Genomic DNA, 19,353 nt, shown 5'->3' on the forward strand with positions numbered 1-19,353 from the left:
TATTATAAGATATATAGTACCATAGACAGTCTAATCCATTGTAAGTCAGTACTGCTACTGAAAGGATTTCTCCCGAAGGTATAAAGATGGAAAAACAAAAGGAATTTTTTAATCAGTTTCTGTCCTTGATCTAGTTCACTGCAGGGCTTCTGGAACTGACCAGAGGGAAAGCAGGGAGGAGAAAGGGAAGTAGGAATGCTCCTCTTAGTAGTAGCAATGCCGATTACAGTCCTCTGAGTAGCAGTGCCAATTTTTGTCTAATTAAACTCATTTTACAGCTATAAAATCATTTTGGATTATTTGTGTAGGTCTCTTCTGTTTAGAATTGAACTGAATTCTGTTGACTTTGTTTGCTATTTCATTCCTTGGTGAGTTAGTAAGCAATACCTGGGAAATTATGTTGCATGCAGGACAGATAGTCTCCTAAGTCTGAGTGCAAGGGTTTCTTCTGTGCTTGCTATCAGTCTCTCTAGAAAAGAGAGAGAGGAGCTCTTGTTTATCAAAAAGATGTGAAACAAAACAGCCTGCTGGATGAAGTGTGTGTGAGGGGGGAAAAAAGACAAGAGCTTATTGGAGATCAACATAAGGAAGAGATTAATGTCATCAAAGTCTCAGCAGTTGATTATGATGACTAATTTTAAGAAATACCCTGTTTCTGTAGTGCTGTACCTTATCCCAACACATTTTTACTTGTGATTCTGTTTTGACATACAGCTACATGCATGGACTTAAACTTTTCTTAAGTTAATTGACTAGATCTTCTGATCTGAACTATATCTAATGGATTTTTTCATTGTCTTCCTCCCTTCGGCTCTGGCAGAAAAATTGAGATTTTTAGGCTGTACATACTGATGTATGTTGTGTTCAACTTTGGCTCTCTCAGGTAGAGGGCAAAGTGGAGTCCAAGATATGTTAGTGTGGTTTTTAATGGTTCCTGAAGATCTGTAAGTTTTTTGTACATTTTCCTTCAGACTTGCAGATGCTCATTCTTCCATGTCCTTAATAGTCATGCTTCTATTGTGATGTTATTCTTGGTTATGTGTAATTCAGAAATGTATGTGAATGAAACACACATTCCTGTAATACATGTATTTTCTAGGTTACAGATAAGAAAACTTGGTAGATCTAGTATTTTGTTCAAAAGTGTATTACAGTGATTTGGTTTCAGAAATGCTAGCTTTGTTTATATATTTTTTTTCAGGTGCCCACTAAGAAGACAGAACTATGATTATGGAATACACCTCCTCACAGTTTTGTACCATGAATCTTGGGTAAGCAGTTGGGGAAAATCTCCCACATGTTGTTGCTCTCAGTCCCTTCATCCCCTTCTCCTACCTTCCTCACATCTTCAAAAAATAAACATTAATTGAAACTTGTGAAAAGTTCTGTGACTGCGCACAACTTAGGACAAATTATGTCAGGCTCTTCCTCTTACCTACCACCTTTCTTCAAATTCAGTGGAGATGTTTGAATATTCAACAGTCATCTTAGACTTCATTTCTCTAACTTTACAAATGCTATGCTGTTTCTTGTATATGTTGTATCTAATACATAGAATGCTATATCAGAAAGTTTTTAAAATTTTTGGAAGTAAACTTTCCTTGGAAGGCATAAACTTTGAATTTATCTGAACTAGCAAAGTAAGCTGATTCAAATTAAGTTTCACAAGCAACTGAATATCACATTTGTCATAATGTTGTCTGTTTGCTGGAATAGATTCACTAGGAGAAGAGCGTTGATGTGTGTGAAAGTATGTAAATCAGGCTGAAAAAGAAACTGATATAGAGAGGCATGGTAGTTAGAGGAAGTTATAAAAACTGAAATACAATGTAATGTCTAGATCTTGTCCAATTCCAAAATCTTCTATGTATTGTACAGTCTTATATTTTCTTGGAATTTTCCTGGTCTGTAGTAAACTATAGCTGCAATTTGGAGGTGTTCTGCATCTTAAATACTCAAATTTTTTCTCAAGCCGGAAGGAGTGAGGACTGAGACTCCTTTTCGGATCTTTGTTTTTGCTCAGAAAAGGGATGCCATCCTGATCTGTTAGTTTTAGGGTTTCGTTGTGTCACGGTTAGTGTCCTGAATATAAATAAAGTTATTGCATCTCTTTAATAAAATATTTCTTCCAAAATGGATACATTGTAAACTCTTCTGTAATCACTCACTATAGGATGTATTTGGATTTTTTTCAAGTAGTTCATCTTGTTAAATTGTTATATAAGTGAAATAACTAACATAGAGATATTAAAGACGCTATTCCAATTTATTGATATTTCATTACATTTCTTAGGATTACATTTCTTAGGTAGTCCTCTCAAAATAGTAAAACATCTTCAGACCTTAGCTCTTTTACAGTGAGTTCTTTAGATTTCTCTGTTATAATGCACTCTTTAAGTTGTAGCTGATTAGTTAAGAAAATTCAAACTTACTATTTTCAGTTGTTAGTATTTGAATTAAATGTAGGTATTTAATATTTTGAGGAATTACTGTTCTTGATTTTGATCATTGCAGTGATGACTGGAAATAAGGAGGTTGAGCTGTATCTTCTGCTCATTAGAAGTTTCCTTGAACATGTTTGGAATGGTAGAGTACATCAAATATAACTCAACTTATGCTAACATCTTAAAAAATTTGTTTGCCTTATTTCAAGTGCTTTGTACGCACAGATATCTTTTTTCTGAACAACATTACATTGCATTACAAATCTTAAATTAGAGAGAGATTGGCTTCCAGTATTTAACAATGGCAAGAAAGCTAGACACCACTCTCTTTATTAATTCCAGACAGCCACCACATCTGTCCTTTGCTCTAGCATTACTTAGTGATAGAAGACAGGGCTATATGATATTGCTGTGGTAGTGTTCAGTATGTATTGAATACACACAAGTCTCTTTCCCTTTTATTACCTTTCAGCTTCCAGGTTAATATTTGATGAGTTCATCAATCAGTTGTAATTGTCTTTGATTTCCATGAAAAATTGATGATCTGCTGTGACATGTTTTTTTTGTTTTTTTTTTTTTTTCCATGATCACTGGTAATCCCTTTTAATAATTTGCTGAAAGATAGTTTGGATGCATTTTGTAAACTATATGCAAACCATCTGTGGTTTGTTTTAATCTGTGTGAACTTTAAATACTGGGGGCTGGGGAGAATTAGCTTTCCACGTAGAGAGTAACATCAATCACATTTACAGAACTAATTGCAAGACTCTGTGACTTTCCCAGCAGAGTGCCACACTGTGGTTTTCATGCATGTGCTTTATGGAATTAAATAAAAAGATGAAAGGAGTGTTCCATTCTTGGTGAGTGAAAGCAATGCTGATGGCATGTAAATTGTGCTGTTAATCCTGAAAATTTTGCCTGCTATCTCTAAAACATGGCATAACTCTCTAATTTATAGTGGTATCTGGATTCTGTGAACCAGCAATCATGTAAATATATTAAAAAGAAAAATCATCTGCTGATATACATCAGGAAGTGGATTTTCAAGTGTAATTACCTTTGAATTGCCAGTGATTCTTTTATTATGGTTATAAAATAGAGCACCAAAACCAGAGCACCGGTTTAGGAATCTGAAACCTATTTTTAAAAGAATGTCTGTGGGTTTGTTGGGTGTGTAGTGAACTACATGCTATATACCACTCTGTTCTGTAGAGAGGCGTTTCCAGCAGGAAGTTGCTCTTAAAGTAATGAGTATGAAGAGTTTAGCTCTGGCTTGTCTGTCTTTGCATATATGTGCTTAGAAGGCAAAATTCATCATTGTGTCTCAACAGTATCCTTTGTAGTACAATTTTTCTCGTATTGTCTTCCACTCTTAGCTTCAATTAAAATCAAGGGCATCCACATCTCAGCAATTCTGTTTGTAGAGCAGGTAGAGTTTGGATGGAATTATTTTTGCAAGAATCCTAGTTGTAGTGTGTTTACAGCTGAAATATGCACTAAGTCTGAGACAGAAAGGAAAGAGGGAAAATTATCAACAATGTGTACTGCTCATCCTCAGAGCATGGTTAAGAATATGGTTAAAAATAGTTTTTTTTCCTTGCTTTGGGATTTGGAGAAGGGAGCTTGTTTGCATTTAAATAAATGAATAAAAGGTTATCCAAAACAAATTTGGCTAGCTGGTTTCTGAGAAGTTCCACAGCCAAAGTGAAGGAAGCATGAAGATAGGTTAGTGCACTGAAATAAGCATTTTTCTCCTCTAACTTGTTAGCAGTTAATGGATGATGCAAGAAAACAGTAGCCAAATAGTGAAAGGCTCTGAAGATACCACAGAATCATAGAATATCCTGTATTTTAAGGGGCTTACGTGCATCATCAGGTCCAACTCTTGGCTTTACACAGGACCACCTAAAAAAAATCTGACAGTGTTGGAGAGCATTGTCCAAACGTTTCTTGAACTCCAGCACTGTTACCACTGTAACAGTCACAGTTAGGTGCTGTTACCACTCCTTTGGGGAGCATGTTCCAGTGCCTGACCACCCTCTTGGTGAAGAACCTCTTTCATCCAACCTGAGCCTCTGACACAGCTCCATGCTGTTCCCTTGGGTTCTGTTGCTGATCACCAGCAAGAAGAGATCAGCACCTACCCCTCCATCCCCCATCATGAGGAAGCTGTAGGCTATGAGGCTTTCCTTCTCTGGCCTGAACAATCCAGGTGACTTCAGCTGTTCCTCATATGTCTTGCCCTCTACACCCTTCACCATCTTTGTAGCCCATCTCTAGACACAGTCTAATAGTTACGTCTTATATTGTGGTGCCCAAAACTGCACATTGTACTCAAAGTGAGGCTGCACCAGCGCAGAGTAGAGAGGGACGTTCACTTCCCTCAACTGGCAAGCAATGTTGTGCTCAATGCACCCCAGGATATGTTTGCCCCTCTTGGCTGCCAGGGCACACTGACTCATGTTCAATTTGCTGTCAACCAAAACTTCCAGATCCCTTTCCATCCTCTCATCTCCAAGTCAGTACATATAGCCATGGTTCCCCTGTCCCAAGTTCAGAATACAGCACTTGCTCTTGTTAAACTTTATATTGTCTGTGCTTGCCCAGCTCTCTGATTTGTCAAGATGTCTCTGCAAGACATCTCCACCCTTGATGGAGTCAACAGCTCTTCTCAATTTTGCTGTCATCTGCAAACTTACTTAAAATACTATACCTTCAAGTCCAGCATCCAAGTCTTTTATGAAAACATCAAAGAGAATTGCCCATAAAATGGAGCTCTGGGAAACCCATGTAGTGATTTGCCATCAGCCTGGTGTAACCCCATGTACTGTAACCTTTTAAGTCTGATACATCATCCAACTGTTCACCCATTGTAGTATGTGTTTATCTGTATGCTGGACATTTTGTCGAGAAGGATATTACGAGAAGCAGTATTGACGGCATTACAGAAGTTCAAAAAGATTACATCAGTTGGTTTCCCTTGGTCAACTATGTGGGTGACCATGTCGTAAAAGGAAACTTCATCACCGTCATTTGTGTTGAAGATGGAGGCGAAGAGAGCTTTAAGTATCTCTGTTTTAGTCTGTGTTCCTGTTTGTATCATGACAGTCCTCATAAAGTAACGGACCAATGTTTTTTCTGGTCCTCCTTCTGCTGTTAACATACCTTTTTTAAAAAACAAACAAACAAAAAAAAAACTTGTATTGCTCCCTACAGTACTGGTGAGCTTCAACTGTAATTGAACTGTTTTGCATGGATTTTTCTCCCTGCAATGGTGAGAAGCATTTCTGTAGTCCTCCCAAGTTGCCTAATCTTGTTTCCAGTGGCCATGTACTTTCTTTTTTCAACTTAAGTTCCAGAACTTCTGCTGGCTTGCCTGACTTCTGACATTTTGGAATTGCCTATTCTGTGCTCTGGAGAAGTGAAGCTTAAAAATTGTCCTGCATTGATAGACCCCAGTGTCTTCCAAAGCACTTTCCCAGGGGACCTTACTAACTAGTACTGTGAAGTCTGTTCTCCCCAAATCCAGAGTTGAAGTTCTGGTAGCAGTTTACCTCCTATCATTGAAGGTTTTAAATTCAGGTACTTCGTGGTTGCTATGGCCAAGATGGTCAGCAATCACCACTTCACCTGTGAGACCGCTGTTCACAAGCAATAGATGCAAGAGTGTACGTTTCCTAGTTGTCTCTCTTAGTTCATGTACCAAGAAGTGACTGAACCAAGGTTTTTAGCTCATCTTACTTGTTCCTCATGCCATGTGCGTTGGTGTAGAAATATTTCAAATGTGTTTTGTTGTACCCAGCACCTTCATGAGCAGACCAAAGGATCTCAGTAGTACACAGTTGCTCAAGTTTTGGCGTGCTGTCCCATACCTTAGCAGCATTGGGCCTGGTTTTATTCTTTTCCTCCAAATATAAAGCTTTGTTGATCAGCCCTTATAATCCCTGTGCAAAAGTCCTTTTCCCCCTCTGGAAAAAATGTGTAACCTGTCAGGCATCAGCAGGCCTGGTGTCATGTAGGCCATCCCATATGCTGGAGATACTGTCAGGTGGAGAGGATCTTGCAGGACAATTCAGGCGTATTTTACAAGTTTGAGAGCTCCCTTTTTTGAATGCATAGAGAAGGAACTAAAGCGAAGGAAAATTTTACTGGATTTTGTGTGGGGGTGAGTTTTAGAGGAAAAAGCAGAGTTAACACTGAGAGAGAAGAGAGGGGAAATGAGTAGAAAGACTGCTGGTAAGTGTTAAGATAAAGAAGCTGACAAAGGTGACAGGAGTGCAAAAAAAAGTCCATTCATGGCCTGGGAATAGAGAGAGTAGCTAAGGCTGTATGATTACTTTTAGGGAAAGTGGGATACTACTGGGTAGCCTTTGGGCTATAAACCCTAGTGATTAGTAGTTTTAAAAGAGTATTGCATTTGAAACTGTCCTCTCTTTCCTGTCTCTTATTTTCACATGTAAGCATAAGCAATGGACTTCAGCAAAATCTTGCTAAAGCTGAGGACATTCAGGACTTTTCAGGGTTATGTTATGACTTTATGAAAACATAATGCAGTGTTACCAATTGGCATTTAATCTGTATTTAGACAACTAGAAACCCTTTATTTGGAAGCAGGAAATGTGATGATTTTTTCATTATTTAGTAGACATTCCTGTAATTAATAGTGTAGACCTTACTATTGGCAAGGGGTATCTTGCTTTTTTCTGACAGTCCTTGTTACTTTCTGGCAGGCAGGATTGCTTGCTTGCTTATTTTAATAATTTTAATAGAGGAAGTGAAGGATGAGAGGAGGAAAAAAGTGGATTAATTGTCTGGTCCATGACCTATGTTTATTATCATGGTTTCAAATGAAATGCATGGTAATGTAGAAAAGCTATGGGAAGTTGTTCAAAATACTGGCAGCACACTGCTGGATTGATAGTTGTTGCTTGGTAACTATTCTGGGTTTATGTGGCAAAGTTTTGGTAGCAGGAGGGCTGCAGGGGAGGCCTTTGTGAGAAGTCTAGAACCTGCTTCAACTTAGGTAAGAGCCAGTTCCACACAGCTCCAAAAGGAACCCAGCCAAGCCAATAAGTGATGTTGGTTGTACCTCCATGAGAGCAGACTTAAGAAAGGGGGAAAAACTGCTGCAAAAGAGTAGCTGGGAGAGAGGAGTGAGAACCAGCCCTTCAGACTCCAAGGTCAGTGCAGCAGGAGGTGCTCCAGGCACGCAGCAGCAGTTTCTTTGCAGCCTGTGGAGAGGCCCCTGGTGGAGCAGGCTGTCCCCCTGCAGCCCATGGGTCCCACATGGAGCAGATCTCCACGCTGCAGCCCATGGAGGAGCCCCGGTGGAGCAGGTGGATGTGGCCTGGAGGAGGCTGCGGCCCATGGAGAGCCCCCACAGGAGAAGGCCCTGGGCCAGAGCTGCAGCCCATGGAAAGGAGTCCACGCAGGAGCAGGGAGTCTGGGGGGAGCTGTTGCCCACCTGTGGGGGACCCGTGCTGGAGCAGTTTGCTCCTGGGGGATGGACTTCATGGTACGGAGCCATGTGGGAGCGGTTCTTGAAGAGCTGTAGCCTGTGGGAAGTCCCTGCAGGATCACGCTGGGAAGGTCGGCATCCTGTGGAAAGGAGCGGTTGAGATACAGCATTAGGGACTGACTGCAGTCTCCATTCCCTTGCACTGCTCAGGGAGAGGACGTAGAAGAGGGTTAGTTTTTTTTAGAGAGGGAAGGTGTTTGTTTTTAGTTTCTCACTGTTCTAGCTTTTTAGTGTTAGGCAATAAATTATATTAATCTCCCTATGCTGAGTCTGTTTTGCCCATGACATTAATTGTTGGATGTCCCAGTCCTAATCTCACCCCTTGAGCCGTTCCCTTCATGTTTTCTCCCCCTTTCCCTTTGAGGAAGGAGAGCGAGAGAGCAGTTGTGGTGTTTAGCTGCCCATCAGGGTCAACCACCACAGTAAGACAGTGTGCTGATTTTTGAGAGGGATCTGAACAGGGGGAGCAGTACTTGCATCTGCAAGTCCTACTGCATTCTTGGTTCAATCATTCATATTACAGGCTGGCTAATGAGGTTGTCTAAATCTAATAAAGAGCTCAATTTCTTTGGAATCTGTTACCTAAAAAGGTGCTGAAGTAGCAAGAAATATGCTATCAGATTCCAGGCTGATGCATTTGGCAGCTTGATTTTGGTAAATGCAGGTAGATGTCAGACACGTGAGTCCAGTTACCTTTAAAACATTCAGATTTGAAAAGCAAATTCACTATTTTAAAAATACTTCTGATCTAAAAATGTTTTAATGCTTTGAGATCTTCATGTTTAATGACTTTCAGGCTGTTAATAAAATGTTTGTGTTTTTATTAGCTTTCAGAACTTATTCAATAGATATCTGACTTGCACCATCTGGCAAAGAATCAAACTTGTTTGGGACTTTCCTTTTTAAATTTTAAAGTCCTTTAAAAAAACTCCATGGGATTCTTTAAAATTCCTTTAAAATTCCTTTGGATTTTCCTTTTTAAAATTTAAATTCCTTTAAAATTACTACCTAGGATTATGCCTGGAGTGAATTCTCCAAATGAAAAGTTATGTTAGGTAGATTGTTAAACAGCAGCTCAAACAGTTGTATTTTTGCTGCTTTACATGATGGTACTTCTTGTATACTGTAACAGCAGCTCTAAAAACTTAATGTATTTTAATGGTATTCAGTTGTTTTAAAGAGTAGTAGATTGCTGCCCTCAAGTGGTTGAAAATAGCATAAACTGATTTCTTTGCACTCAGCTGGGATTAATATTTTATTAATAAAAAGTAAAGTTGTGTTATGAGTTTAAAGTAGGAGGGAATGCCAAGTGAGCAGACAGTTAAATTTCCAATAAGGAAAAACGTTAATAGTAGTTTATGAACGGAAGGGATCTGAAAAAGATAGAGTGAAAAGGAAATAACACAGAGTTGTTTTAAATTAGTCAAGACTACAGAAAGTTGCAGCAATATAACGAGGTCCTGCTCAACATGATTTTCAACATATACAAATACAAGTTGATGCAGCATGGAGGAAATCATCCTGCATTACACATACCTGGTAAGATAATTAATAAAAAGTTGCCATTTCATTTTCTATTCTCCAGTGTACCTCTTAAGTAAAATGTGTAGTGTGACAAGAAAAGGAGGGCTGTAACCCAGCGATTGTACCTGTACATGTACCTGAGAGAGAAGGATACTGAGCTCTGGACACTGTTTAATATCACTGAAGACTTCTTAGTGTAAATTTCCTGTCTCTGAGATCTTAGAATAATGAAGTGTGATATAATTACACCCTTCGTACAATAGTGTTCCTTCAGTACCATACCTTATATATAGTACAAATAACACAACCTGATGCTGAGGTAAGGGGGATCTCTAATGTTGTGATACTTAAAAAGATACTTACAGATAAAGGCACTTACTTTGTTTTCAAATGTATATCATATTTTATTATGCACTCACCAATGATCAAAATCTAATAACTTGCAAAGAGTCTATCATTATTGTCAGTCAGAAAAGATAAAGTTAGGTGGCATAATAGATTTTCAATTCAATAAACTCTCTTTGGATATCTGAACTAAAATATTTAAAATCAAATGAAAGAAATATACTATCAGGAAATATGCATTGCAGTGAAAAAAGTTAAACTACTTTGCTTGGAACCACAGGGGATGAACACTGAAGCAAACATTTATCACGAAGCCAAAGTTGAAACAAAGCTGTAGCTTGCAGTGGTTGAATTAAAAATTGTCTACGTAATATTTCTGACTTTATAGAAGTCTGTTGCATTATTTTCAGCCCAGGAAAGTTGTTACTGTTTTTTTAAGAGGTAGTCTAGATTATGGTGACTACTGGAGACTCAAAGTTAGTGGCAGAATCAGAGATGAAGTCTATTGAATTTCATTAAGTATGGAACTTTCTCTTACATCCACTTTTATTTTTTGAGGCAAAGTTCTGTTGTTCTACTCTTTCATCTCTGCTTATTCTCCTTTTTTTATTTTACACTTGTCCGTTACTGAAATCTTTAGTACTCACAGTCTTCCTCCAAATTTTCCTTGATGCTCTAGAGGTCCTTCCTGCCTTGTGCCATTGCTGCATCATAGATAATATTTTTGTGAGTTCTGACCAAAGTATTTTAACCTATTCTGTGTCACCAAGCAAATGAAAAATAAATAAAATTGTGTCCAATCTCTTCACATACAAACATGTCTTGCCCTATTTTCAAATTTACAGTGATATTTATTCTTAAATTGCCAACTTAATACTGCACTTCAGTGCTGTAATATCTCTAAAAATATACATATCTATTTTGGCAACTCCTCTTTGGCTAAGAGGTATCCAGTAATTTGGAGCATCCTAGCATTTCTTACCTGAAAATCTGAAATCTGTGATTATTGTACCACAGAGGTTTTTGTTTTGTTTTTTTTATATCCGTTCAGTACTAAGGAAGAAGTATATTTAATCCAGCCTATATAGAATTTGAAATGTCATTTTCAATTTAGGAAATCTCCTCCCTTCAAATAAAATCCCACTGCAATACTTGTTCTTTGTTAAACAGCATTATTTTTTAAACTGTCCAAAATGTCAACTGTCAATTGACTAGCATGCGTCATGTTTTTATTTTTTAATTTTTTTTTAATATGTGTGCCAAATACAGTTTCAATTGAAATGTCTTCCCCAAAAGAAACACCAGAGAAGTAACAATACTAAACCCCCATGTGGCTGTGACAAAGTTTAGGAAGGATAAGCTGGCAGAAAAACCACGACACAGTGAAAAGCATACCGAAGTGATCAAAAATGATTTCCTATTTTTCTATAGTTAAAGTTTCAGTTTGTATTGATGCTTCTTAGGTAATGACTCTTATGTAAAAAGCGGTTTCATTGGCTGGAGTACAACTGGAGTATATATGCTGTGTCAGCACATCAGATTAAGCCTTCATTTTGGGAGGTTTACAAACCTTTCCAGTGCTTAAACTGTAGCACAGCAGATTTGCTTAGATATAAATAGAAATAAATTCTTAACTCTGTTTATGACATCGATATTTATGTATTTGCATTAGGAAGTATATCTTGTTTAGCAGTAGGTTAAACTCCTTTGATTTTCAGATGAAAAGGTGTTTGTTTTGTTGTGGTCACCTTCCCTCCCCCACCAAGTTCTAATTGGAAGTTATAATGAGAGAAAGTTGAAGTTACCAGCTGAGTGCATTATCAGCCAGGCGGGTTAATACTTACTGAGATACTGTGTTCTGTGTGATAGAATGAAGCAATTGCTTTTAGTTGATTTAATAAAGAAATATGTATTCATTAATTTTAACCTAGTTCCTAAAGTGTGGATTCTCAAAATATGTTGCACACCTTCACACTTATATTCCAGTTTTCATTGTTTTATTCTTGTTTACTACATTCTTTACTAACATTTTTAAATTTCCAGGGAACAAAAATACCTAACTAATAAAAGTCAGAGTGGAGACCTCCTTTTCAAAGGTTCTTTCTTTGTCTTATTTGTCTTCATAACACCTTAGACTGAGACTACAACATTTGCAGTATTTCCACAATTCAGAGTTCGTGGGTACTTATCTACCTCGTGTGCTTTTTCAAATGAAAATATAGTTCACTTTTTTTCCTCTCGCAGTAAATCTGGTTGAAAAGGTATTTAAGTTTCACTCAATACAGTCAGCTTGCAAAAATCTGGATTCTGTTCAGTTTCCTGTTTGTGATGTATGTCTGGACCTGTGTACAGCAGGATAACTTTTCATTTTGAGGCATGGCCACCAACATTGCAGTAGTGGATACAAGCTGCTTCTAGTAGGGCTGGGGAACAGATTTTGAAATCTCCCTCCACCATCAAATCACTTCCTGGCTCCCTTATCCCCCCAGAAGTCAGATTTTGTTTTAAAATCCATTTTGATACACCATTCTGCTGGGAAAGATTCCAAGGAAGAAATACTTAGTGTTGTCAGTTTTTTCTTGTGTGTGTGTGTGCGTGTGTGTTTTTTTTGTGTGTCCTGTAGCTCAAAAGAGTCAGGGAAACTGGTAATCTGTTTATCAGCGTGCATCTTTGAAATCCCAGAAGTAATTTGTGCAGCAATAGAGATAAATGTAATAAATGTGGTTAGTACTTGTTGTCTCATATAACTCAAAGGCATTTAAAAGCCTCACAGTTATCTTTTGTTTGAACTTCAAACTTGACTCTGGCAAATGGTCCAGAGACTGGCCAGGGGTGATACCCATATTCCTTTACTCTTGAGAAACCCAATCCCTGTGAGAGAAGTTTTGCTTTAAAAAATGTCTTGGATGCCATTGTGCAGGTAAATGAGGGATATGTAAAATAGGATGTCATTCTTAACTTTAAGAACGTGTCAGTCTCCATTTTGATTCCTGTTATTTTTCAAGCATACAAGGAATAACTTACTAACTTGCTCTACTACTGTTTTAGCAATAAACAGTAGACTAGACTAGAGTATGTCCTTTATTTCCCTCTAGAAAATGAAGTTCTTTTACTTCTGTGTTGTATTGTGTCCAGGTTTTAATGTCAGTCATATGAGCCTTTTAGTAATGTTAATTACTGTTTCTGACTAAACATTTGGACTCTGTTTTAAAGACAAGAGATTCCATTCACCAGATGCAGCGTTTATTGAAGTATTTTTAAATTCAGATAGACAGACCCAAGCACACAGGGTTATAGGTAGAAAACAATTCTCAGGCATTAATTAAACTTTGTTAAATATTACGATTCAACTGCAAAAGCCTTGTTGACTAATGGACAGGATAGTTCATTAAATAAAGAAAATCTCCTGTGATTGTCAAGTTTATTTGAATTCTGCAGTCATGTGTCAGTAATGGGAGTTAGTTGTTACTAGCATAGCAGAGCTAAAAATTTACTGACGAACCCTTTATGGCAAGGGATTTAAAAAAAAAAAAACAAAAACAAAAGAGCAGACCAAACACAAAATGCTATGAAGGCTTTAGTAGAGTAGTTCTTTAAGCTTACTTCTAGAGAAATAAGCTTTTGTTTTATACAACAACTACGTAAGGAAAAACATGACCACCAAAAAAAAAGTACATCAATTTGTGATTCTTACATAGTTGGAAAAAAGGATAATGTCAGCATTATTTACGTTAATAATACACAATACTTATTTGTATATTTTTAAAATCTGTAAGTATACCAATTATCTACATACACATATTTGCAAATGTGCAATAACGTGCTGTTTTAATTTCATTTTTATGATATTGAAATATCCCTTAAATAGCAGGAGGTCCCACTGAATTAGGAAAATGTTTAGATACAAAATTTACTCTAAGTATCAACTTCCTAACCCACGTATTTACAGGCACTAGGATGATATCTTGTGTACTTAACTTCTGATCCTGTAATGGATCCTGCAATGCCAATTAGGTTAAAAAAAAAAAAAAAAAAAGCATCTGTGGATAGAGATTCTTTGGAGGAGCAGTGTTTTGCAGGAAGAGGAAATGGATTAATTGCTGGTGTTTTTCCTTATGAGTAACAATTTAAACATTTCCCAAATGCTGAAGGATTGCTCTCTCTCATCATAGGTTACTTGGTATGAACTGTTTCAGTTGGCATATTATAGCCAATGTAAACATACCAAAATCATATGCTAGGGACAATAATAGCTAGGTGACTTTCAAAAGCTTGAAAATTTAGATTGACTTAAATTTACTACTTCTAGAACCTTTTTTATTATTCATTATGTATATATAATCCATAAGCTTTTCTTCTCATTTGGACTGGTCTTGTTATATCTGTCAGATATATAAATAACTTGGTAAGTGGGAGGGAAGAAACTCACTGTGCACAGAAAACGTATGGTATATGGGCATCTCTTTGAACTCTGTTTGAGGCTTTGAGGCTTGAGTTACAAGACTTGTACTTCAGAGGACAAGTGTCTTCCAGAATAGAAGGTTGTGTGTTTTTTATAAGTGAATTGGAATGAGAGGGAAATGTTTCTACAAATTACTATAGCTTTGTTTCAGTTTTCAGTAGTCTTTAAAATAAGGTGTATTTTCTTTCAGAAAACAGAGATGTGGGAGAGTGAGAAGACTGAAGAAGACATGGAGGAGTATATCTGGGAAAATAGCTGCTCTCAGAAAAATGCCCTGGATACACTACTTCGAATAAAAGCCACAGAGAATGTTAGTAATGTAGCTAAGGAGGAGCTGCTTGCATCTGAAGTAGTTAAGAATTACAGAAACTCTGTAACTGCTCTTAAAAATGAAGGTGAAACAGAAAGTAACATGTCTCAGTATAAGGAATCTGTGAAGAAATTATTAAATATATAAGCATTACCATGAAAGATTCTGCAGGTACATCTGATTATTTATAGACATCTTAAACTATAGTTAATAGCTCTGTATGATATGGATATGTAATTATTTGGAACCTTAACCAGAGCTATGAAACTTGATGATAAATTCATTTTAAAAGTAGTCAGATATTTCTTTATTGTTGGATTTTCTTGTAAACATAATTTTTCTGTTCATGAATCTTGTTATTTGAATAAACTATATTTTGAGTCATATTGGGAACTTGAACATTCTATTCTGTGCTTTCTTAGCATGGGAGATCCAGGCACAGTTCTGTATTTAATCACATTCTGACTTCTCACACAACTTCTTGGCATATAGTTAAACAGTTTTCAAAAACAATAAAATGACTTAGGCTCCAAGTTCCATTAACCTCGAGGCTCTTAGTTAAGAGATCTAAAGTTTCTAAATGTTTTCCAAATGTCACTCAGTATTTTTTCTACCTCTGCGCCCCATCTGTTAAGTAAAGGTAGTGTTCCATGGAGAGGTGTCGAAGTATGCTGAATGGTGAGTACTATGCTGAGTTGGTGAGTACTGAGGTGAGTACATTGCCTAAATAGGAATGGACTGAGTCTTTGTACATTGAGGTGTGCTGAGTATTTTCTTGAGCGTACCCAGGTTTGGCAAGGAAAAAAAGTAGCTTCCCACTCTGCTGTGAAGCACAGAGGAGGAAATAAAATGGATGCTTATATTTGGTAATTTATATTTGAAAGGAATTGGTTTGAAAGATTAGAATCATAAGAAACTTCTATTGCCTTCTCACAAATAAATAAAAAATCCTTAAAAGTACCAGTGTGAAAGTACATAACTCTGTTGCTGCTTTTATTGTATCTCCTCAGCTTGCTAAGATTTCAGCTTAGAGAGAAAGCCTTCATTTTCTGGAAGGGATGGAAGGAGTTTTCATCAGACCAACGGATTCTGCATGCCTTTAAAAGATCCTAGCATGTGGCATTGCCAGCAGCTGGTTGAGAGGAAACAGCCTTAGAATAAGAGCATTAAAGATGGAAGAAGTGAACTGATTTTTGCAGTGTTTGGTGTGTCTTAACTTATTTGCTGCTAAGGCTTCTCATTGTTTTTTGCTTACATATAGCCAAAGAGTGTATTTATTCCCATTTCTAAAATAATGAAAGTTTGGTAAGCATTCTTTTGGAAGGAGACTGAGTTTAATGCATTTTTTTCCTTCCTATGAAAATTGTGCCTGACCTGGAGATGCATTTGAAAAAGTTGTGTCTTGTGATGCATTCATAATTCTGCATTCACCAACTTGATTATTTAGTGGTCCTTTCATTTAAATTCTTACTAATGTGCATTTTTATCAGAAGCTGGGAAAAGTTCCTACTTCTATCAAGTTGTTCCTTAATTCAAGAACAATGGGGAAAGTGTTTAAAATTCTCATTTGAAATAGTACATCTGTGTAATTTCTAATCTTTCTTTGAACAGCCATGTAACCAAAATCATTGAGGAAGTAACTGCAATTTGACTCAGAGAATGGTATGGATGGTGGAGAAGGACCTGGCTTTAGTCCAGAGGAGATTTGGTTCTAGTATATACACAAGAGAAAATTGTTTCCTTAATTAGTTTTGTCGGTGATTGCATAAAGACTGGTGTACTGGCAAGCATATGTAATGAACTTCTGTTTGCAGTGACATGTTTTGTACCAGATGCTTGTGAGTTCCCCTTAGAGATTGTAAGAAATCTATTACCCACAAGCTTGCTTTTCTCCATAAAAACTGTCCTTATGTACTCAGAACATACGGGCACCTGATAGTCTTTCTTGCTTTAGAGGGCAATTCATTTTTTTCTGTGTTCTTCATAGGCTTTAAATTGACTTAGGAAGATGCCTGTGAAAGTTGTAGTTAAAATAGGTTTGACTTAATAGTAGAAAACAGAACAGCAAGGCAAGTTGATTTTTCAGTTGATTGCATTAGTATTTTATTAATGTGGCAGCTAATTAATGAAAAATCTAAAATAACCAGGAACTCTAGAAAGTTCCCTCTAAAGTGTTCAAGCAGAATTTATGTTCTACGTGTTCCATGAAATACAGACAGGATAGAAGGTGTCTGTCTCCAAAGTGCCAGGACACTGAAGTGTCTACCAGCAATAGTTTTTTTTTTTTTCCTCATTCTGAGTATTTACTAAGTAAGAACATTATTGAGACTAATTCACTGTGTTCCATAACCCTATCCAACACTTGCCATTAAATCAGTCATAGATGCTGGTTTTCCAGTCATACCTGGCTTAATGACTATGGCTATAGAATGCTTGGCCAGCTGGCCTCAAAAATCTATGAGGCTGACCTCCAAACTTAATTTTCAATGTCTTTATCGCTTCCTCTTCTTGCTAAGAAACATACAAGCAAGACTAAAACCTTTATAACCCTGTAAGTGCCCAATCAAGCTGCTAAAATCAAAGGAAGTATCAAATTAAGTTAAATCTGTGGTGTTAGCAAATTTGTGATGTTAACTAATGGTTTATGTTACAGTGCAGGATTTGTAGTGCAGTGGACTGAATCACAGGTAGGCTGGATGATATTTTGAGCTGTCATCTTACATGTTTCTGATTTTCTGTTTCTCCCTCAAAATTGTTTAGGTGTTTAAGAGTGTCAGTAATCTGCTGTGATTTTTGTAGAACACCTAGAGCACTGGAATCTTAAATCCAGTGCAAGTCCTCCCAACCTTAATGATGATGATACAGTGCATGTTTTTATGAGATAAATTACACATCTTTAATTTTCCTGTATAACACTTGCAGACTACCTCACTGGAAACTTCCATTGTAGTGTAAATGCTGTGAAGAGTTAAGAGTAATAGAGTACAGTAGTAAATACATCATTATCAGTGGTCTTTTTATTAATGTATTTTATGTTATAATGTAAATGCATCACCCTGATGTGTGTATCATTATATACATTTGTATGTATCATGTATATACATATATACACTCTATACACGTATGCGTATGTGAGCATTCTTCTGTTGCAAGGTAGTGCTTGGGGGTTCATTACTTTTAGGTAGAAATGTCAATAGCTAACATGTAAATCAGGAAGCAAGTTAGGCCCCCCAGAACATAAATTGGGAAGCAATGAGAAACGGAAAACCACACACAGTGTCTAGATGCATTGGCTCTCTCCATAGGCAATTATTTTACTGGTGTTTACTGGCCAAGAGGAACATGGCGTTAGTTCATGACAGCTCTGACCTCAGGCAACCCTGTCCATCATAGATTGAAATTTGAGCTGGAGAGCTACTATATTTGCTTCTTTGCGGTCACTGTTCTAACCTCCAAATAGCAGATGTCTCATTTCACATCCAAACACTTGCCCCCACAAGCTGGAGAAGTAAGTTCCTTATGGCAAGGAAAACATAAGCTGTCTCCAATGGAAAAAAAAATCACACAAATTAAGCTCTTGGCCATCTGGAAGAGTTGTGATGCATAGTTTTACTGGTGCTGTTGAGGAGACTAACCTTTCTTTTATCTCTCATATAAATATTCCAGAGAAAGACTGAGATCTAGTGCTTGGTCAAACTAGAACTTGCTTTGTCAGTTTTCTGGCTATTTTTTTTGCATCTAGAAGCTAATCACTGACATAAGATGTCTTTAGTAAACAGTGTGTTAAGAGTTGTGAAGTAAAACAGTGTTGCTAAATAGTCTCTTGAGGTTGTTTGTCTACATTCTAGCATGCTTTTGCCCTTTAAAAGGGGGTTTTAGAACACTAAGCATTATCTGTTGTTTAGATTAGACAAAAAGGTCTATACAGAGATATGATTATAATTTAGCCAGGAGGATAGATGTTAGAACTACTTGGAATTTCATGAAGTGCTAAGATCTGAACATGACTGGCTATGCATGAAAAGTCTGTGACTTCCACAGATGATCTTATGGTCTTCAGAGAAGTAACTTATACTCCTGACTGGAGTTGACACTTTTGCCATGTTTTTGTGCATAGCATTGCTACAAACAGAGCTAAGGGATAAAGGGATAGTAGCCTAAAAAGGTGTGTTCTATCTGAACAAAACATCCTTCTACCCATTCTCTCATACCTTATATTTATGTACTCACTTTCATGTTATTTTCCTAGTCTGTAGTAAGTGGTCCTGCTCCTACTGTGCTTTATATAACTTTTTTCCTGCCTATTTATCTGAGAACAGTAATATCTTAATTGCACATAAAAAAAAAAAAAAAAAAAAAAAAAAAAAGGAGAGGAGATGTTTCATGTTCACATTTACTTCTGGTATTTCCTGTCTTGAATGTAACCCTTATTGATATCGCAAGAACTATGTTGTGTCAGACATGCAATTGTCTGGCCCATGTAAGCAATGTATTTTAAACGTGTGGTATGGATTTCAGAGTCTTCTGTCTTCCATGTATGATTAAATACTGTGTTACATCCAAAATACGTTATTCTCAGCATGATAAATTAATGAATAAAGGACACTGTATTACAATGCAAACAGTTCTGCAGATCTTATTTATTACGTGGAGCAGATGGAAAGAGGTGTATGCTTTCTTTGAAACCTGGAAAAGGGAAAAAAATTGGCATTCAAATAAAAAGTATGAAACAAAACAAATCGTATATCCC

General features: G+C 37.0%; 1 protein-coding gene across 2 annotated transcripts in view; it reads left to right on the plus strand.

Moving 5' to 3' along the window:
• MRPS35 (mitochondrial ribosomal protein S35) overlaps positions 1 to 14,987 on the plus strand; it is a 54,533-nt gene extending 39,546 nt beyond the window's left edge. For both annotated transcript variants that reach the window (XM_068658821.1, XM_068658810.1), the window contains exons 7-8: positions 1,202 to 1,271; positions 14,484 to 14,987. In XM_068658821.1, the coding sequence (XP_068514922.1) occupies positions 1,202 to 1,271; positions 14,484 to 14,750 (337 nt within the window). In that variant the 3' untranslated portion in view covers positions 14,751 to 14,987. The remainder of the gene's footprint in view (positions 1 to 1,201; positions 1,272 to 14,483) is intronic.
• The last annotated feature ends 4,366 nt before the right edge of the window (positions 14,988 to 19,353 follow it).

This window comes from Anas acuta, chromosome 1 (genome assembly GCF_963932015.1).
Source record: "Anas acuta chromosome 1, bAnaAcu1.1, whole genome shotgun sequence".
Lineage (NCBI taxonomy): Eukaryota > Metazoa > Chordata > Aves > Anseriformes > Anatidae > Anas > Anas acuta.